Consider the following 21,052-nt stretch of genomic DNA (forward strand, 5'->3'; position numbering starts at 1 on the left):
GAGGCTATTCAGGTTAAGGATTACAGCATTAGGGCAGTGAAGCAGAGGAGAGTCTTAGGCTGTCATCAATACCCTGTATGAGTCTCTCACCAGACTGGGTACAGGGTTTTTTTAAATGCTTATCATCTGCATATGCTCATAATCTGAAGACAATAAGAAAGGTCCCTGTTACTCTACAGAACCGTATCAAATCTTTTGATCTTAAGAACAGAATTCAGGCTTAGTGTCAGGCATGCTGGAACGCTAAAGCCCCAGTAATTTCAGTAACCTACTTCCCTGTCACTGGATAATAACTACTTTTCACTTCTGCTGTGGGTAGTAACAAGACAATGTCAAATAAGAGAGATCTTTTTAAAAATGCATTCTCTTAAAATAGAAATGCTGTTTTCTCTTTCTGACAAAAAATAATTTTGACATTTCCATTTCAATGTCTTTTCCAGAAACCATTAATTTATACTTTCCAACACGCTTTGGGTGGCATTCTAGCCTTTCAGATTCTAGTGGCAAAAATCCTACTGCTTTAAATGGGAGTAAGGAGTTTCTTCTTCACATATGCATATTTATACAGTCCTTAGGTGCGCGCACTTGGGTAGACAACTTTAATTCAGCATTCACATACTGTTTTGCTGTGAGCCCTGCCCATTCAGCCACTTACCCCTCTTTTCAGGCACAGAGAGTTGATGTTTTAAGTGGTACAATCTACATGCAGGGAGACCGTGTGCATTCAGGCAGAGGATCTGTTGTTCATGTGCGCTAGCGATAGTCTATAAACCACACCATGGAGTACAGATTAGGGTCAAACAGGTCATCTTAGAAAATATGGCACTAGAGAGAGAGTTAGAATGGTACGTGGCTCCAAAATACTTGCCTGTGTTCATTCGGGCTTCAAAATGAAGCCATTCTACCCACGCCTGCTCACTGTTTGAATTCGCTTTCTGTCAGCACCGGAACAATTGAGTTTTACTCCTGCAAAGGTTAACTTTGTGGCTGTGTGCCTGACTATTTGAGGATGTATTGCACATTGTATGTAGCGGCTTGGCACTTCACGGGACCGTGCTTCCAGCCCCTCAGCAGGCAGCTGTGCCTAACAGAGGAGCCGCAGAAGCAAGCAGCCTGGGCCAGCTGCAGCTGTAGCCACAACCAGGTTTACTAGTGACCGCTGCAAGGGCCAGGAAAGGCAGGTGCTAGAAAATCTGGGTGTGACAGAAGTATGACTAGCATCCCTTCATTGGTCCTAGCCTCCTGAGGTTATTGCCCCTGGGCAGTGGGTAAAGGGGAGGATGTGCATGGAGGGTGATAACTTCTCAGGCCAACACAAGCTCAGGCTTCCTGTAAGTCCATCTGCAAATGCCTGAACTTGCATACATATGGACCAGGACAGGGGGAGCCGAGATGTGTCACCTGGCCCCAGATGCCCTGGTGCTCTCCCAGCCCTGCAACCCACTTCCATCAGCCTCCTTCATATCTTCTGGCCAGGACTCGAGCACAGGGATAGACCCACCCTGGCAAGCTGCTTCTCCTGGGGCGTTTGCTCCTGAGCAGGACGTACACCATTGCCCCCAGCCACATAAAGTATGATTTCCAGTACCCTCCATGCCTCTCATCTTTTCCCCTCTCTACTATTACTGCAATGAAAGAATTCAAAATGAAGACTCGACTGGGAAGGTGCATTTTCAGTCTGCTTGAGGTTTTTGTACAAGTGGCTTCTGTCAGTGATGCAGCTATGCTTCTCTGGACACAGTGTAATTTGGTGGCCTGTCGGGAACCCATTTTGCTCTGCAAAGTAACTTTTTCTTACTTTCTAACATGATGAAGAAGCCACAAAGCTGTACAAACTTACCCCCTGAACTGGGTGAGCCCTGGAATATCAAAAGCAGAGGAAATATCAAAAGCACAGACTTACAAACTCATTTATTTTCCTGTCCCGTTACCAGCCTTGTGTGAATTAGGGCTACAAGTATCACATTGGTATTCAGGAGGCCATTTGTCACACACAGAGAAATAAATTAGGGGGAATATTAATGGTAACAAGCATACAAGACTACTGAACAGTAGAAGCATTTCAGTCCCTTCGGGAATGAGGAGAGCAATGTTTTCACAGCCCTCTGGTCCAGTTGCCAGAAATCCAGCACATCAGCAATGAATGTAGTCAAGCACACCTCTGAAATGGCACTGCATATATACACGCGATTAATATGTGTGACTACACAAGTTTAAACTTAAAGTCTAAAGTTAAAGGTCTATGTAAAGCCGACTTTTCAAGGAAGGATTTTCATATAACATTTGCTTGACCTAGAAAGAAAGTAATTTAAATTATTATAGGATTCCTTAATCCTGTTTAACTTCTTTTCCTGAGAGAAACTGAAAATCCAGTGGCTCTTACAGACTTTTCTTGTGCTTATGGGATACTCCCCCCACATTAAAAAAAAAAAAAAAAAGAAAAAAAGAAAAAACCCATGTGTACATTGCATGGCCAACTATAATTAAACTGATAAGCTAATCTTGACAGTGCCAGAAGGACAGGATAAATTCTTTTTGTAGTGACTAATATGGCCAGTCTGGCAGGGGGATTCAGAGTCGGAAGCTTTATCTCATCTGTCTCCCTTGCCCGTCTCCTACCAAAGGAGTTTGCTAAATCAAAAATACGGACCAAGCCCCCTTCCTGTTTCCCCTGGAAATGTTTTCCATTGTGATCAGTGGCTTGAAGTCACAATTACTTCAGTGTCTTTATTAAAACATAATGTTGAGATTTGAGCTAAGATTAAGTATATTCATTCCCCTAAGTTGTATTACACCGAAACAGAAAGTCTTTGGGAATTACTGAAGCAAGTAATTTACCCCCTCCCCTCCCCCTTTTTTTTTTAAATATTTAAACATTAAAGAATAAAAATCCCTTTTTCATACAGTGGTGCAAAGCAAGGGTAAGACTAAAACCAATACGTTTAAAAGCAGATGATTCTCACTGGCTTTATGGCAGCAAACATTGCCACCCTGATTCTGATGTGGCAAGAGACTAATAGAGAACATTTCAGCAAAAGCACTGTTCCTCTAGATATTTCTGCAAGAGCTCCTTCCTTGTAATGCAATCCCAATATTGTACACAGGCCTCAATTTATTATTGATTTCAAAGGGACAATGCACTGGCTTATTTGAAGATGGAGACACACTGAAGCCCTTTCTGTTAGGGAAGAAGGAAGGAAAAGAGGTTTGTTTAGTCCAAAAATCCCCACTGGTTGACTTCCAATACATCAGAAAACTGATATGCAGTCAGCCTAGCCTCTCTAAATAAGAAAAAAAAAAAAAGGGGGGGGGGGGGGGAGGGGGGAAGGCAGCTCAGTGATTAATATGCTTACTTGAATGTCAAACACACATGGTCAAATCCTTCCTCTGTCAGACTGTGGAGCAGGGATGTGAAGGAAAACCCCATGCTTCAGGAGATCAGGCAATCTTAGATGGGTTTCCATGTCAATTTTTTTCAGTGGATATAAAACACAGAAATAATCACTACAGCAGAAGTAACTCTGCTTCATCATGAAAAATCCCTTAACCTTCAGGCTACAGGATTTCCGTCGTCTGTCCTTTTGCTATCTGACTGCATTTTGTGCAAGACTTTATGCAGTAGGTGTGTTTAGCTGATTTGATTCATCTCAGATCAAAGAATAAGAATAACACAGGAGGGACAACTCTTGTCAAGTGTGAAGTCAAGCTGTACACACGTGTCTAACAGGAAAAATGTAAAGTACTTTACAGGAAGGAAGATGGGTGTGTAGGGACACTGCCTCTGGAGGGTTAAATCACGGCATAGCTGAGGCTTTGAAGATCCATTCTTTAACTGGAAATGGCAGCACGATGCCTGAAGTCCTTTGCAGATCCAGTTGCATGCTCTCAGGGTAAAATATGAACAACAGTCAGAATATACAGAGGGTGGAAAGTCTGTGTAGAGCAAATCCATTGCCTTCCAAGCTTCCTTCCACTCCTCCATGGGGAGGCACGGCTGCAGTCCCATGAACCTGTCACCTTACCCTTATGCAATCTCCTTGTAAGTGACCTCTGCTCCCCAGAGCAGCCCCTTTGGCATGCCCCAACTGCCCTGAAGGAACAGGCATAAGCAGGATGTGTTCTGCCAAATAAGCATATCTTATTTGTAGCTGACACACAGTAACCATTGTTCTTGGGTTGTTTATGCTTTATTCCCTGTGGCATCTGCTAATATATTCTTGGTCTGATTCTTATCTTTTACTGACACACATCACAAGTGTTTCTAGACCACTGGGTGGAAAAGGGTTTGACATTTCTCTTCTAGTTCAGATCAATATCACATCAGCAGGGATAGGTCAAACACTTGCAGCTCTCATTCCTTTATTATTTATTAGCATTCATTTGTCTCTCACCTCTTATTGACCTTTTCAATTCAACTAATATGAAACCGAGGTCCTTTGGAGGCAGGTGCCAAGTGGTGCAGCTGGACTGCAGGCTATCGTCCCGAGTAACGGGCAGCTAAAGCAACAGCACGCAACACACGCTGCCGGCGCGTGCCTCACCTGGGAATAAGCTACTGAATATGAACTACCCGCCCAGGGAACCTGGCCTGGCTGTGGAGCTCACCAGAACCTAAAATAAATTCCTGCAGATCCTAGCCTCTCCCTCACCTTATACTGCATGTGATGGGCACCAGGGAACGAATTACTGGGACTGTGGTTTTTTACCACATAAGAGTAGACAAAGTGTGTAGTGGTTGAAATCTGAAATCAGCGGAGCAAGAGATGACAGCCTCTCCCTTCATGGACAATTTCTGCACGGCGGCAACCTTCAAGGGCAGCCTCTGGCTGGCATTGCTCTGAATGATGCCAGGAAGTGAGTCCCATTTTTGTTTTCACATCGTATTGTTCACGGCTTGTTTTAAATATGATTATATGGATATTAATTGGTTTTGTCTTCAGCTGAACAATAGTTAGGGCTTTATTTTATCCTATGAATAGATTGCATATCCTTCTCAAGGATCATCCAGAATATTAGGAGGATGAATAATCACAAATGTTCAGATACGGGCAGAACAGGCGTATGCATACCCATTGCACACAGGTGTGCAACTTGCATGTGTGCGCTTTTGCTTTGCCATACCCCCACCTGCACCAGAACAGATCAGCTCTAGGCTCAGGTGGGAGTCAGTCTGCACAGCTCTGCAGAAGACACATGATGTTTACATGTTGTCTGCAGCCCCTGAGATGTCAATATTGGCAGTACAAGGACCGTATCTTTGCTGATATTCTATGAATGGAAATAATAAGACAAGGAAACCAGGGCCTGACACACATCCATAATACAAACTTTAAAAAACAATAATCATAACAAAAAAAACCTGCTTCTGGATGCAAATATAGATCAATTCTACCTTGTGGATGCATAATTGCTAGTGCATGGAATATGTGACTGAATGTTCTGAAACGAGTTTGCTAAGCAGAAGCTTGCTTTATTCTTCATGGGAACAGCTGGTCTTTGATGCCTTTAACATTGATAGACCCTAATTTTTAAGACTTTGAAAAACAACATTCTCATATGTCATAACAGAGATGTTTATTTCATTTGAATTGTGAGAAACTGTCAGAGCTGTAGGATTTTAACCTTAGCATGAAAAAAAATGCAGGTACAACACATCCACTAACTGAGACCATGAGACATTTCTGGAAAACAGAGTTAAAGTGTGATTTTATTTTTCCTGTTTTAATTACACACAGACTAACACTCCAGGTCTGAATAACCCACATCATGGAGTGTCAGAAGTCCATAGGCAGACACTAATTTTGTTTCTTGAGCCGAACTGCATACAAAATGGACTTCTTACAGAGCATAAGGATAACTTCCTTGGGGGTTTATGTAAATTTTAGGACCCTAGGTACAATTTTATGAGTAAGTACCGCTGGACACACATTTAACATACAAGTGCAAAGAACAGCACTGTTGGCCTTTTCACCATGATAAACAGGAGAGGGAAAAAGCCATGTGTCATACAGCAAGATCCTCTAAAATCTTCTCCCTCTTCTATAGTATACAAATAAAGTGTCTGCTTCTATCTCTTGCAAGCAAACAATGAGGAACATTTAAAACATTAGACTTTCTTTAGAAGGAAATGCTTCAAGAAAGGGCATTATTTTAAAATGGGAAAATGCATCAGTAAAGTGAACTAAAATCTTTTTAGTCTGGCCACTCTTACAGAAAGAATGCCAATAAATATTTCTATAAAAGGTATGTACCTCCCATAACCTCTGTGATAACAATTATTTCACTAGGCTCAGAATATTCTTCCTTCCTTTTATTTTTTTTCATTTTGAACTAATTGCTTGTGTAGACAAGCATCTGCTGCCTCTCCATCTCACAGCTGCTCTCTCTTGAATTTATTCTTACTAGTCTGTATCCTTTGCCCATTTTCAAGCAAATACTTCAAGACTCTCTCTTAAATGGTCAGTCTGGGCAAAAGGCCAGAAAGTGAAATCACCTCTTTACCACTAGATTTCCTTCTATTTTACTTTATTTCCTTAGGAAACTTTGCCTCATCCCAAAAAGCCTGCCAGTCCCAGAAGTTTGTTGTATAATTACAATTCTATAGGAAGTTACTAAAAACGTGGCGTTTTCTCACTTTGAAAATTCCGTTATTTTTCACTTGTAAAATGTTAAGTGAAAATTTCAGTGTAAAATGTTTTTATTTAAGTCAAAACCTGATAAAAGATTAGAAATATAATAGGATATAGGTGAATCTGAATTAATCTCTCATTCTTCTCTTTTCTTGTTTTTTTCTGGGATGGAAGGACATCAGAACTGCATTCAGTATTTTCCCAGACCTCTGAAACCTATGGTCTTCACAGGCTGCTGATAGTATCCCTGTGGACCAGAAAGGAAATGGCATAAAGAAGGTGTCAAGCTTATTCTGACAATAATGCTTTTTAAGGATGGCCTTTGAGCCACAAAGTAGCTTTAAGGCTGTGAATGTCCCTCAGTACATAGCGGGTCTCCCACAGCTGCCTAAAATATCGTATTTGAAGAACCACATGCCATCTTTATGTGGTAACTGCCTTCTATTTTAGCTGTCATTGTCCTCTGCTCCATGCTGACAGCCCTGCACCGCCCAGCATCAGGCTGCTGTGGGGGCTGCCCAGCTGTGTGAACATGCCTGCGGTCACCAGCACCACCTCACAACCAGCGCATGTGCCGCACAGGGCAGTGGCAGCAGGGGCACAGCCCCTCGGCTCCCTCTGACACTGGTACTTCAGTGCTGGTGAATGACCTGACTCATGTCTTTTCTTTTGATTTCTTCCCTATTCCCTTGGTTCTGTGTCTACTCCTTTTCCTGCCTACTCATTTTATTCTGTGCTGCAGCTCTCCATTCCCTCAACTTAACCCTGTGCTGCACTCTCAGCCTATTCTATTTGATTTGATTCAATTTGATTCGATTCGATTCTATAGACATACAAACATCTAAATACAGGCACACACACAAAACCTGGAAGCTCAGATTCTGCAGCACGTAGACACTTTGTATGGACAAATAAAATATATCAAACAGTCAAAGCTCTGACCACTGCTGGGTTTGTCATTCATGGTACAGAGAAAAGAGAAGATGATGCAGGGAAGGTTGATTGTACCATGATGCATTTCAGTGCTTTTGCTATTTTTGACGTTGCTAACTGCAAACTAGACCATATAACCATACCCTACCTCCTGTTCTTGTGGACGCCCTCACACCGACACGTACTCAACATGAAGCTCAAATGACACAACCAGACAGTGCTACGTAATACAGGAGATGGGAAGAATTTGGAGGCTGGGGCAGAATCAGTACGAACTATCCCACCAACAAAAGGAAGGAGAGTGGGTTAGAGTGAGAATAAAAAATATTTATAGACCACAGTATTTTTGGAAAAGATTTAAAGTGTTTAATTTGAGAGTCCTGGAGTTCATTTCCCCCAGCTAATTACAGGATTGGAATCTTTCTTAATAACTCATTAAAGATGAATGGAAGTGTTAACTGAATACGTTATTTTCTTGCCTAATTAGTAATGGAAACATGAACATCTAAACTGAACAGGCTTTAAGGGGAACGTATGCATACTGGGTAATGCTACAGCGACATGCTTTTATTTGCTTGGTTTTGCCAATGCAGTCCATCTATTAAATGTCCCTTCAGCAGGTCAGGATTAGTTATATTTTATGTCCATGTCATAAACGTAACAGATATGCTACTGTGTTCACAACAGCAGCTAAGTACTATTCTTTTTTCAGAGTCCCATAGCCATGTGATAATGTCATTGGAAATTGTTATTACAGTAGACAGGAACTTGCATGACCCCTGCTGGGTTATCTTTTCCAAACTGTGTAAGTGAACCTTGTTATCTATGTAGCCCTTTGGAGAGATGAATAATTAAATTCTTACGGTCGTGCAAGTTGTTACAATAAGATATAAATTCTTACTTTTATCTCCTATCCCATTCCCTGGAAAAGTAACAAAAGCATGCCAGGTTCCACCTGGCGTTTTTACTCCCTGTTGGCAAGTTGCTTGATTGAATGCAGGGAAATTAATGAGAAATCTTGGCATACCTTTGAGACAGTTCTCATTGACTTCAAGAAGCTCTGATTTTTAACTTTGGTATTTTCTTGAAGAATATAACCTTTAGTGAGAAAAATACTTTGCTTTAACACAACTTACATGCGAAATGTAGGGTTGCCTTATTATGTTAAACCACTTCTTAAATACAGATATCAATTTCATGAAGCACTGAGTGAGGAAAGGAGGATTTAACCTGTAATTTTTGAGGCATCCTGTCAAACAACAGTGATTCTCACTTGTTTGAAACACCCGTTTCCATTGGGTTAAATTTTTACCTATATCTTAGCAGAGCACTGAAAGATGGGGAATATGTTTTGACTTCACTCATGATAAATTCAGCAGAAGGATGTCTGGATCCAGTAGAGAGATTGGTTGGGACAAGGGTGCAGGAGCGAGCTCACAGGGACAACAGAACCTCTCCACTGCCAACTGGCACAGACTCAGCAAGGTTGCGGCAAGCTGAAAGGCTGGAGCCATGCAAACAGGCAGTGCTGCTGAACTATCGATCTTCTTCCTTTCTCACTCCCTCTCCAACGTTTCCAACCCCAAAGAAATCCATATCATGCAACAGGCTGCAATAAGTTTCTTCATCTATACAGGCCAGGTGATAAAGGGGAGTGCACTTCAGCAGCCTTCCTTTATGTTAGCAGAAAAGAGACCGTGTAGGTGCTTCTGCCGTTAGACGCTCTTTGCAGGTTTTGTGGTAGAATGGGTACACAGATCCATTTCCAGACATTTTCCTGCACCCCCTGGGGGGATGAGAAGTATCATCAGGCAGTTTAGTGCCCTTACTTGTGCCCTACTGATCACAGTGTTATGTGATCATTTCACCTGTCCCCTTCGCAGCCAGGCAGATCTTCGTTATCATGCCACCCATCTACCTCTGCAAAGCAAAATACAGCTCTTGGTAAGAACAGGATACTGTATCTCTCTACAACACTACTCCTAACGAAAATACAACCCCTTAAGCCCTAGCAGCTGCAAAATATGTGCTTCCATATGACTGACATACTTCCTGGTTAGTCGCATAAAGAATAGTTTTAATTTACCTTATAAAAATGCAAAAATATAACCCATCCTAAATGAAAAAGTAGTTTTATTAATGCAGCCCTTCTCTCATTATCCTTAGTCAAAATGTACGTATTATTATAAGACAGACACAGTTACATAATGAAACAAAATTATTAATAGAGCCCAGTGAAACTACAGTTAAAGCAAGCCACTGCTTTTGCAAAGGCTCAGACCTTACAGGCAGAGGACTAAGGAATGACTACAGATAAATAAGGCTTTTACTACTGAGTAAACTGGCTACATCAGGACTCATATAACAATCGGCCATGTAACATTCACATTCATGTAATGAAGTCTTCTTTAAATGCAGAAGTTCTGCTGCCTCACATGCTGACTTGTATCAGCATTTGTGTGCGAGTAGCTAATCCTCTCTTTCAAGAGAGGATTTCTTCAGGAAAAGCCCCATGAAGACACTTCATGAAAGAATGTTTTCTTATTTACTTGAAAGCAAGAACTAGAAGAACATTCAGAACCAGACGAAGAGCTGTTTTCTGAAGATCTCGTTGACCTGGTATTTTTTAAATACTTTGCAGGCCTCTCAGGGGCAGCCGTAGGAGAGAAGAGCAAGTGTGCAGGCAGATCAAGCAGACATACAGCAACGGTCTCTATTTCCTAGTGGCGAAAGCCTTTGGCTTTGGCACGCAGTGTTTTCATCTTTCTGTGTGGTGTGAGTTCCTCTGACGAGAGACGGGACTGCCTGGGGCACTGGCGGCTAACCTGTTGTTTCCAAATTGCTGGTTCAAATATAGCCTAGGAAATTAAAGTCATGGCCTGTGTGAAATGAGCCAGTAGTGCCCTTCAATTACCTGGCAGAGAGGCCACCTCAGACAGCTCAAATCATGCCCTTGCTGACAGCTGAGAAGAGAAGCAAGGGAGCAAATGCTTTCACAGACTGAGCTGCATTCCCCTCCCCAGGGATAGACCCCTATGTTTGAAACATAAAATGGAAATTTGGGGGCTTGTGTATTATTCCTTCTACTTAAAAAGTTCAATTTCTATCCAGCTGTAATAAATTAACTCAGTTTTGAAAGAGAAAACAAACTGAAGCTGCAGGATTGCAGGGGCATATTAGGCACAGCCTTATCAGCATTCCCCAGCAAAACAGCAGTAGTAAAGCTGTAGCAAGCCCTCTTCACTCCCCAACCTATCAAACCCATCTGGGGAAAATGGCTCAAGATATTAAGTTGACATTTATTTGTAGAAGCGTAGCTTTTATACATCAGGAGACATCAAAGGGAAGGGCTAAAGGAATGGATTATTTAGTTTAGGTACATGTGAGGCTAGATGCAGTGAAGAACTAGAGATTTGAACAGTAGACAATAAAAGCTTCCCGATGTAAACTGAACTGCATCTTTCCAGCTCAGAGTGCAGGCCGACAGCGAGGATCCCCCCACACTCACCCGCACAGGCACACACATGGTTTGGTGCCTCTGTCCTGATGCACTGTGGAGAAGAACAAACGTAGGAGTGACAATTCCAGTAGGCAGCAGAACTCTGAAGACATAGCTGCTACAACACTGTAGATTTTTACTTCGGTGGCTGTATCATCTTTACACCTTGGTTAACCAAAATTCTGATTTCATCCAGAATTAAACCAACAGGTTCTTGTTTTGTTATGAAAACATATTTTCTGTAAAATCAAGTCTACTGGTACACAAATTTAATTACATTCCCAGTTGCACATAGCAAATTTAACATAATTATTTTTACCAAAGCAGCTTAATAGCCCTTGAAGCATAAAAACTATAAGAATATAGGCAATTTTTGATGTAATTTCATTTTTGCTCAATACCAAGAGAAGCAAAATACCAATTGAATGTAAAGAGCTGACTAAAAAGTTATAGATGTGTGAATTCAGCTTACCCCTCATCAACTAATTCTATTTCATGTATTTCAAAATGTTGCTTTGGTAACTCTTACAACTGTGATAAACACAGTTTCTGTATAGGCAATATCCAGTGGGGCTGTACAAGCATTTAGCAAGACATTTCCCCAAAGCAAACTTGAAGTAACTAATAGACGCATATTTTGGGGAGAAGCTGATGTTTGACTCTTGTATTTTTATATAGGTCTGAAATAAGTATTTAAATCATTCTACTTATCATAGAATCATAGGATCATACAAGAGACCAGGCTGGAAGGGACCCTGAAAGATCACCGGGCCCAACCTTCCGTGGGAAAAGGAGCCTAGATGAGATTACCTAGCACTCTGTCCAATTGCATCTTGAGAACCACCAGTGGTGGGGACTTTATCACACCCTGGGAAGGTTGTTCCAGTGAATAAGCATAAAAAAATTCTTTCTTGTATCTAGATAAAACCTCTCCTGGTGCAGCTTGTACTCATTGCCCCTCATCTTCTCCATGTGACTCTTTGTGAAGAGAGATACTCAATCCTCTCTGTAGCCACCTTTTAAGTACTGGAACACTTGAAAAGCCATTAACAATGCTTGAAAGTCTACTTTATTGGGTGGGTGGGTGTGTTATTTCTTGATAATTCACCAAACTGGACAATAAAGGTGTCGCGGTTTAACCCTGGATGGCAACCCAGCACCATGCAGCTGCTCACTCAGTCCCCTGTCATCCTGAGGGTGGAGGAGGAGAATCGGAAAGGAATGTAAAACTCGAGGGTTCAGGTAACAATTTAATAGGTAAAGCAAAAGCCTCACACGTAAGCAAAGCAAAGCAAGGCAAGGAATACATTCACCACTTCCCACGGGCAGGCAGGTGTTCGGCCATCCCCAGGGAAGCAGGGCTCCGTCACGCGTAACGGTTACTCAGGAAGACAAACACCATAATGCCAAATGTCCCCCCTTCCTTCTTCCCCCAGTTTATATACTCAGCATGACGCCATACGGTATGGCATACCCCTTTGGCTATTCAGGTCACCTGTCCTGGCTGTGTCCCCTCCCAACGCCCCGTGCCCCTCCAGCCCTCTGGCTGGGCCCAAGGAACCAAAAAGTCCTTGACTTAGTACAAACGTTACTCAGCAACAACTAAAAACATCAGTGTGCTATCAGCATTGTGCTCACATCAGAGCCAAAACACAGCACTGTACTAACGACTAAGAAGAAAACTAACTCTGTCCCAGCTGAAACCAGGACACAGGGAAATCAGAATTTACTCTTTTTTAGTATCTTATTTTTTGCTTTACTGCGACCTCTGTACTCAGCTGGGAAATAAGAATGCTAAGGCTATCTAGAATATTGTCAGAAAATGAAGGTTAAAAGCAGGTTCCATCAAGCTGCAGTTTCTCATCATCAAGTATTCTGGGAGAAGGCAGGCAAACCCCGGAATGGCTTGCACATTGTCTCTAACTCTAAAGCATACCGTATGTAGGAGGTACATCAGGTACTGGAGATGTCCGAACTCAATACAGATGGTATTTTTCCCCTTTACCCCTCTCCCTTCTTCTGTTAATGAAAAAAAGAGGAATTTGGGGAATGGAGACCACTGTGTGCTTCCTGCATTCTGTGCTGCCCAAGACACAGGGTCTGAGGCAAGTGGAGAAACAGAACTATAAGCTTTTGATTTTCTTCAGTACAGTTTACTGCAGTTCTGGCAATGCACTGGCAACAACAGAAGCTTTGTCCATCAAGAGAGTTTCCAGCTGGAAAACTTAACAAAATTTACTGAGTATTTAGAAATCATTATGAAAACAGGGTGTGCTTCAGAGCTTCATCACGCAGTGTGTCTGTACACCTGTCTTTCTAATCCTTCTTTGGGGTGCACAGAGAAAATGTGTCGTATCTCGGTATAGGCCTAGAGTCAATGAAATCTGTGCAGGTCAGTCACAAGCGGGCTGAAGCTGACCTGTCATCCACATTTATGCCCTCCAAAGAGAAATTAAAGTTCTTAAGAAAGGGCTGAACAGATGCAGAGCCTGCTAGCGTACCAGGGTGGTGAGGGCACTCTGTGCACCTGGAGCCTCGAACCACAACTGTAGAACACTCACCTCCACAGACTGCAATTACTGATGAAACTTAGGGGGTTTTAATTCCAAATAGATTACTTAGTTTCTGCTTTTTTGTCCATTTTTTTCTGGGTATTGAAACACTAGGAATTTTTATTGTATCACACTCACAAAACCAAAAACATTGACAGCGGTTCTTCCAAAGTGAAAGCTGGAAAACGGAATGCACGCATGTGCATGTGGGTTTGTGCCACATGAAACACCTGGGGAAGAGACTGGGACGCGCACTGTGAACATGCACGTCAGGTAACAGCGGGCAGGCAGCTGAGTAAGGAGGACGAAAACCAGAGGACTGCTCACGGAGAAACAGCTGCAGTGGATCAGTTCAACTCATTTAAGAACAGCCTACTGGAAGTCGTCACAGGTACCTGACATGCAATGCACTCAGGCCAACCTGCTGGAAACCTGTGCACTGAATCCATTTTTGGGGGGCTTAAGCTGCCTCACGTATCGGGAGCCAGGGCTGGCTGCACGGCCTCACCAAACCCCGCAGCCTCCACCCTCCGATGCGCAGGTTACCGAAGCAGCACCCCGGGACACCTTCCCCCCCGGGCGTGCTGTGCCGCAGGTGGGCAAGGGGGTGCCGGGACCCCCGCACACAGGCCTGAGACGGAGCCCGCAACCTCGGCCCCGCCGCTGCGGCTCCGGGCCTCGCCCCGCTCCGGCCGCTGCGACTGCGGAGCATCGCCCGGGTCCTCCGCCGCGCTGGGCACCCGCCGCCCGCCCGGGCCGGGCCGGGCCAACGCTCCCCGGCCGCCGCTGGCAGCTGCCGCGTACCCGCCCGCCGGCAGACGGAGGATGCCGAGGTCAGCCCCGGCTCCCGACACGCTTCCTCCGGCGGGACCAGCGGAGGGCGTGGGCGCGGGGACGGCGCTGGGGTGGGACGGCGCCGGCGGCCGGGGCCAGCCCGAAGCCCGAGCCGGGGCCGAGCGCCGCCAGAGCCGCCGGGGCAGCCCGCGCCCCCGGGCCCGCCGCGCCGCGCCGCCGGGATGAGGCGGGCCGGGCCCTGGTGCCTGCTCCTGGCCGCTGCCTGCGCCCTGCGCCGGCCCCCGCCTCCGCGGGCCGCCGTGCGCTGCCCGGCCGCCGGCGCCTGCTTCAGCGCCCACCTCGCCAACGCCTCCTACGCCGAGGCCCGCAGCGCCTGCGGCCAGCAGCGGGGCGGCCTGGCCTGGGTCAGCGGCGAGCCGGAGCTGCGGCTGCTGCTGGGGCTGCTGGCGGAGGCGGCGGCGGGGCCCGCGCCCTCGCTCTTCTGGGTCGGGCTGAGGCGGAACGCCTCCGCCTGCACCGACGTGGGGCAGCCGCTCCGCGGCTTCTCCTGGGAGGGCGCCGGCGGCGGGGCGGCCCCGCGGGAGGTGCCGGCGGCGCTCGGCCGGTGGGTGCAGGAGCCGGTGCGGACCTGCCTCAGCGCCCGCTGCGCCGGGCTGCACCTGGCGGCGGCCCCCGGCGGCGGCCCCGGCTGGGGCTGGAAGGAGCTGCTGTGCCAGCGGGAGAGCCAGGGCTACGCCTGCAAGTACCCGTACGAGGGCGCCTGCCCCGACCCCAGCCCCGCGGGCGCCCTCGACTTCGACTACCGCCTCCCCTTCGAGGCGCGCAGCGCCGGCCCCGGCTTCAGCCCGCCGGGCACCGTGCTCACCGTGACGTGCCCCGGCGGGGCGGTGCGGCTCACCTGCGAGCCCGAGCGGGGCGGCTTCGCCTGGAAGGCGGCGGAGGAGCCCCTCTGCCCCTGCCCCGGCGACCACCGGAGCCCCGGCAGCGGGCTCTGCGCCGGGGCCGCCGGGTGCCGCGATGCCGCGGGTGGCGTCGCCTGTGCCAGCACCCAGGACGGGCGGGCCGGGCCGCCCAGCGCGGCCACGGCGGCGGCGCCCCCCGCCGCGGGCAGCCCCGCGGAGCCGCCGGCTGTGGAGGCGGACGAGCGCCGGCCCCCCGCCCCGACAGCCGACGGCTCCGCGGGGCCGTCCGGCGCCGGCGGGGAGCAGACGGCAGCTCCGCCGCCCTCCTCGTCCTCCTCTTCCAACTACGTTTTTATCCTGGTGACGGTCGCGGTGGTGGTGCTGGTCATCCTCGTCATGACCGTCCTGGGGGTCTTCAGGATCTGCTTCAACAAGAGCTCCGAGGGTGGCAGGGGCAAGGAGCCGCCCGAGGCCGGCAGCAAGGCGGAGGCGGGCGCGGCGGAGCCCCGCGGGGCAGCGGGCGACGACTAGCCCCGGGCCAGCGGGGGCCCCGTCCGGCAGCTCTGCGCCCGGCGCCCCCCGGCTCCGCTGCCACCGTGGGACCTACGGATTGCCGGGGCGCGACCCCCGCCGCGGGGGTTTGAAGCCTTTGGGCAGGCAGGAGCTTTCATCGGTCTGAAAAGCAGTGATTTAGGTGCTGACATAAGTAAAATATAAATAACGCCAGCCTGGCCGGCGGAGCGGCGGCTTATCTTGCAGCTGCAACAGTTGCGGGTTTTTATCTTCTCAGAAACTGTTCTCCGGGTGCTTTATTTGGAGCAAGTGGAAAGGGGAACGCTGTGAGCGCTCCTATCTCATAATTTCGAAGCCACTCTGTGTCTGAGTGGTACTTGGAGGCTCTCGGGTGTTTTCCAATTGCTGGAACATTTGGAGAGGTGAACAGCCATAATTTTGGAAGGAGCTGTGACCTGTACTCTTTCAGGCTGACATTCTTGAAAATGAAGAGCATTTCTATACTTAGAAGGTCATTAAATTGCTGAGGAAGTGGGAGGTTAATGGGGAGCCAGTTTTATACTTCAGCTGATGAAAAGAATAAAGGATGATGTTAAATCTAAATCACTGCTGTTTGTTACTTCATGCAATATTCATTTTTATTGGGGCAGGGCAACAAATTTTTCATTTGTGGTTTTTCTCCTGAGGAGGGTCTGTACAGAGGCTGCTTTCTGCGTGCAATGCGCAGCTGCCTTACAATCCGCCCAGGAGCTGACAAACTTCGCCCTGTGAGAGGAGTGGGTGAGAATACATCATGCAAATCCCATTCTTTTTACTCATACAGTTTTTCACCCTGACCTTTGAGAATAAGGAAAGAAGGATTCACCCTTTGTGCCCCTTTCTAAATGAGGTGAACACTTCCCCTGTGATTTCCCTTGGGAATTCCAGTAGAGCAGCTTTCATCCTGGCCGCAGAGCTTGCTTTCTTTGCAGTTCCGAGTCGTGATGCTCACTTATTATTATTACTATGGTGTCGGTTTTCAATCAAAGTGGTAATGCCAAATACTGATTCAAAGTTTTCTGAGTGCAGTAAGATGCAACTAATTGGATCTCATCCAAGCCTTTGGGGTACAGGGAAGGCAGAGAAATACTTTCTTCCCTTAAAAGAACTTTAAGTTCTGAAATGTCTTTTTAAATATGCTTTAAGTAACTTTCCTTTTGAGTTTAGAGAACTTCTTTCAAACAATAATGTGTATCGTTACCAATTTTTCTTGCAAGCAAAGTCTGGAAGGTTAATATAGTATAAACATCTGCTAAGAATCAAGTATGACATAGCGTGGGGTTTTTCTTTTTCCTTCTCTCCACTTAATGATGGTAGGCTGTGGCTATCTGAGAAACAGTCTTTTGCTGTTGTTAAGGGGATCGCAGACATTTGTGAGCTATCAGGCTGTCTGTAGCCATGAACTCCATTGTATCGTGACGGGAATGAAATCCAGCTAGGTGAGAATGCTATTCGTTACAAAGCTGTCTCATAATCTGCATACTTTTCTAATCTGTTTATCTGACATTTGTATTTCAGAAGTCAGGCATTTCTCAGCTTCAGTAGGAGGTTTGATTCTACATTCAGGTGTGCACAGTTTTGGAAAATGACTTGGCCATTAATGCCTTTTGTCTTAATACCACTCCTGTTACTGTCACTGCGAGTAATTTCTGTTAGGGAGCAGTGTATGTGGAGCTTTGATCTTCTAGAAGGGGCTGTATAAGCAAATAGCAACTAAGATGGATGAGAGCCTCCCACATTTATTACTTCTATGCTTTCCCACGTATCAGATGGCTGAATTCTTAATGGGATGGTACAACTATCCAGGTATGTTTTTCTAAGCTGTAGAAATACCCTCATTCTGTGTTTCAGCACTCTTACCCAGCACACAGCTATGTGCTAAGTACCTGCACCTCACTACTTCTTTTGGCGTCTCTCAGGATTTGACTCTGACTAGTCAGTTAAAATGTGTAAGTTCATGCCCTTGCAAGCCATTCACCTGACTCATCTTATTACTCTCATGTCACTCTGCCTGTGTTTCCTGTGAAATCACATTTTGATTTCTGATTTCTTTTCCTCACACTCAAGATTCAGGATTAAGCATTAGACATTTGTTACGTTTTCCCTAGTTTATAATTTGTTAAATTCTGTTACGTTTTCCCCAGTTTATAATTTGACTCAGCTGAAACCAGACCCTTTTGCATCTATGGATGGGATCCATCTCACCAAGTGTACCCATCTCCAACAGCTCATCTAGATTCCACTACTCACTTAGACTCCTTTACAGCCTATGGAGAGAAGTATGTACTCGCGATTTCTTTCATTTTAGACTAGATGCTGAAAACAGGGCCAATGAATTGCATCCTGAAAGTGCCATTTCTCTATATTGACCGTAAAGAAATGCAGTCATATTTAAATGCATGTAAAACACAAATCTGAAATTAAATTGGAAAAATCAGTTAACCTAAGTCTCCAGCTGTGCAAGTCGCTTTCCTAAAAGCAAGCTCAGAGTGCCTTGTGTCTCGTCAAGACGTGGCTAAACGGGCATAATTTTACCATAGCTTCTGTTGGTTGTACGCAGTAGAAATTCTTGTTTTGTGTATTTGGGTTTCTTTACCTGTTTTTTTGCAGTCAGTAGAATACAAAGCCAATCGTATTTGGGTTTGATTGGAACCTGAGCAGGCTTGAAATGCATGAAGTTCTCTTCCTCTGATAGTTCAGACCAAGAAGTGGATGGTTTGGGGGAAAGGATAGATCATCTTTGCTTTCCACTCTCAATTTAAGTTGTGTCTCTTCTTAAAAAAGGAAACCAACAGGTAACTGGCTTGCAACATGGACTGTTGGCTCATAACCATGACTTGGGGGTCTGCAAGGCAGATTCAGTGCAGGGTTTGCTGTTTATATCCATAGGAGGCGAGTAAGTAAGGTCATAATGAGTACAGATAACCATAACAAGGATTGATGTAAGAAAAGTGTCTGGTTATGAAATTGGATGCAACCTCCTTTTAATTCTTATGTAACACCGTATGTAAAATACACAATCAAATATAACTATTTTTCAAAAATACCACACAGATGGAGACAAATTTTGACTTTTCCCCTCATGTTACATACGTGACCTTTGACTATACATATTACATAAGCATATTATATTGCAACTGTTTTTCCAGTACAGGAAAACCGTTATTTTATCCCAACGAAAGCCATATAAATCACATATGAACTTTGCATCGGTAAGTTTTACAATTTGTATGGAGGATTTAAAATAATTTAGTACTTTCAATTCTTGTGGTTCATATTAGGTCGTGTGTTTTTTTAAAAATTGTAAATTCCCTGGGGCAAGGCATAGTGTTAGAGACTCTGGCTGTTGTCTAGAGGACTGCATGTAGTAATGTAATGGTACTGAAATGGCAGACACAAGCATCTATGGGTCCACATTTAAAAACGGTGGTTTCTGCCAAGAATAGGAATGTCCAAACCTCTCTCATCTATCACAGTGGTTCAAAAAGCATCCCCTGTTGCCAATTATTAAATCTAATTTTTAGAGTTCCTTAATTCCTCCAAAGACAGTTTGACTGGTAGGCACATCATTTGTCAGCTGTACATATTATTCATGAACATGTGATGAATTTTTAACGGTATGTATTCATCAAATAATCAGAAAATTTTAATTTTCCCCAATTTTTTAATAGTGATTTATACTGCTGAGGGCTTGATTAAGTGTGTAATGGGATTGAAGTGAAATCTAAAAGTGGAGATGGGCAAAATTCAAATACTTCAAAGAACCTTTTTCCTTTTTTAAGTGTAGTGTATAGCTTAAAGAAGATTAAAGAATGAATGGATTCCATGCTTCCCCCAGGAATAGTAATTTCCTATCACTTAATCAATTTTTTTTCATGTTTCCAGCCCTCATTATCTTTCCTCATTTATTGCATGGAGCTTAATCACTGGTACATGCTACTTAGTTCCTTCTAGAAGTAATATTTTCTATTTCTTCAGGATGTGGACATTTATCAAGGCTGTGGAGTGATGATTCATACATTTCACTAATGAGATATATAGCTGACTCGAAAGGCAAACACAGCAAGGCAGCAGCAGTAACCACACTCCTAGGGCTTCAGAATAGGTTAAACTTCATGCCTTTCCTTCTTCCCCCAATATGCAGCCTTGCCTTTCTCATCTGGACCTGTAGAGCTCTGGGACTGGGCAACCAGCAAGTGAATATGAACAGGGAGTCATCTGTTTGCAAGCAAGTCTTCTCCCTGTTTCACATTGCAGACTTGGATGACTGCTTCGCTGTAGGCGAGGCACCTGAAGACAGCAGGGAGGTGGGGAAGGCAGAGATGTGGTGGTGGTCCCACGTATTAAGTCCTTTCCCTCTTGCCACCCACCAGTCCTTTTGCATTGCAAGTCTGAGGCAGAAGGATGGGGAAATAACTACTATTATGTATTTCATGGATAATGTAAAGAGTGAGAATTCTGCAGGTCCAGGGAGAGGATGAGCTGAGGAAGGAGGGATAAGACAAACAGTCAAGTATCCGTCTTTACCGGGATGTATCCATCGTCACCATCCTCTCGCTGCATATTTTTTCAAGCATCTGTTACTCAAAATGTGGTGGCTTGTAAACAAATAAACGTTTTCAGTCATTAATCCAGGAACAACACATGGGCTGTAATGTCAGAAAAGTGTGGTTTGGCTTTTGGAACATAACCAGCAGGTCTTGTGTTTTGGGCTGATAAGAATGGTTTACACTGTTCCCTGGAACATAATATAGGAGCATAATAACAGATAGTTTGAGTAAGATTAAAAGTCATCTAAGTCAGTAATCTCTCTGTGATGATAGTAAATACTTTAGGAAATAGAACAGAAAATCTGACATCTGTAAATGACACTTCTCCTTGGTACTCCAAGGTTGCAAGACTGAGTTTAAGACTGAGCTCATGTCACACTTGGTAGACTTCCATCAATTTGTCTAACAGAGTTTGGATTTGATTCTATTACTTTTGGCTTCCAACCATCCTGTATCAATTAGTGCTACAATTTATTTACATGTGACATGAAAAAGTAGACCAGTTTGTCTCCTTGATTTTTCCATACCTTTGCTATACACTCCTTCACTCATCTCTGCCCCAGGTAGAGGAGTCTGTTCAGTTTATTCTTTTTTAGAAACAAATCTATAGATCTGATTGCTTTGTTATTATTTTTTTGCA

The 21,052-nt window shown here is 45.0% G+C and overlaps 1 protein-coding gene across 1 annotated transcript; it reads left to right on the plus strand.

Annotated features, from left to right (window-relative positions):
• The first annotated feature begins 14,514 nt into the window (after positions 1-14,514).
• On the plus strand, positions 14,515-16,426 carry CLEC14A (C-type lectin domain containing 14A). The gene has a single exon (XM_055793752.1). It carries the CDS (start codon positions 14,630-14,632, stop codon positions 15,839-15,841), a length of 1,212 nt encoding a protein of 403 aa, XP_055649727.1. The 5' UTR covers positions 14,515-14,629; the 3' UTR covers positions 15,842-16,426.
• Positions 16,427-21,052: the final 4,626 nt, after the last annotated feature.

This window comes from Falco peregrinus, chromosome 1 (assembly GCF_023634155.1).
Source record: "Falco peregrinus isolate bFalPer1 chromosome 1, bFalPer1.pri, whole genome shotgun sequence".
NCBI classification, from domain to species: domain Eukaryota; kingdom Metazoa; phylum Chordata; class Aves; order Falconiformes; family Falconidae; genus Falco; species Falco peregrinus.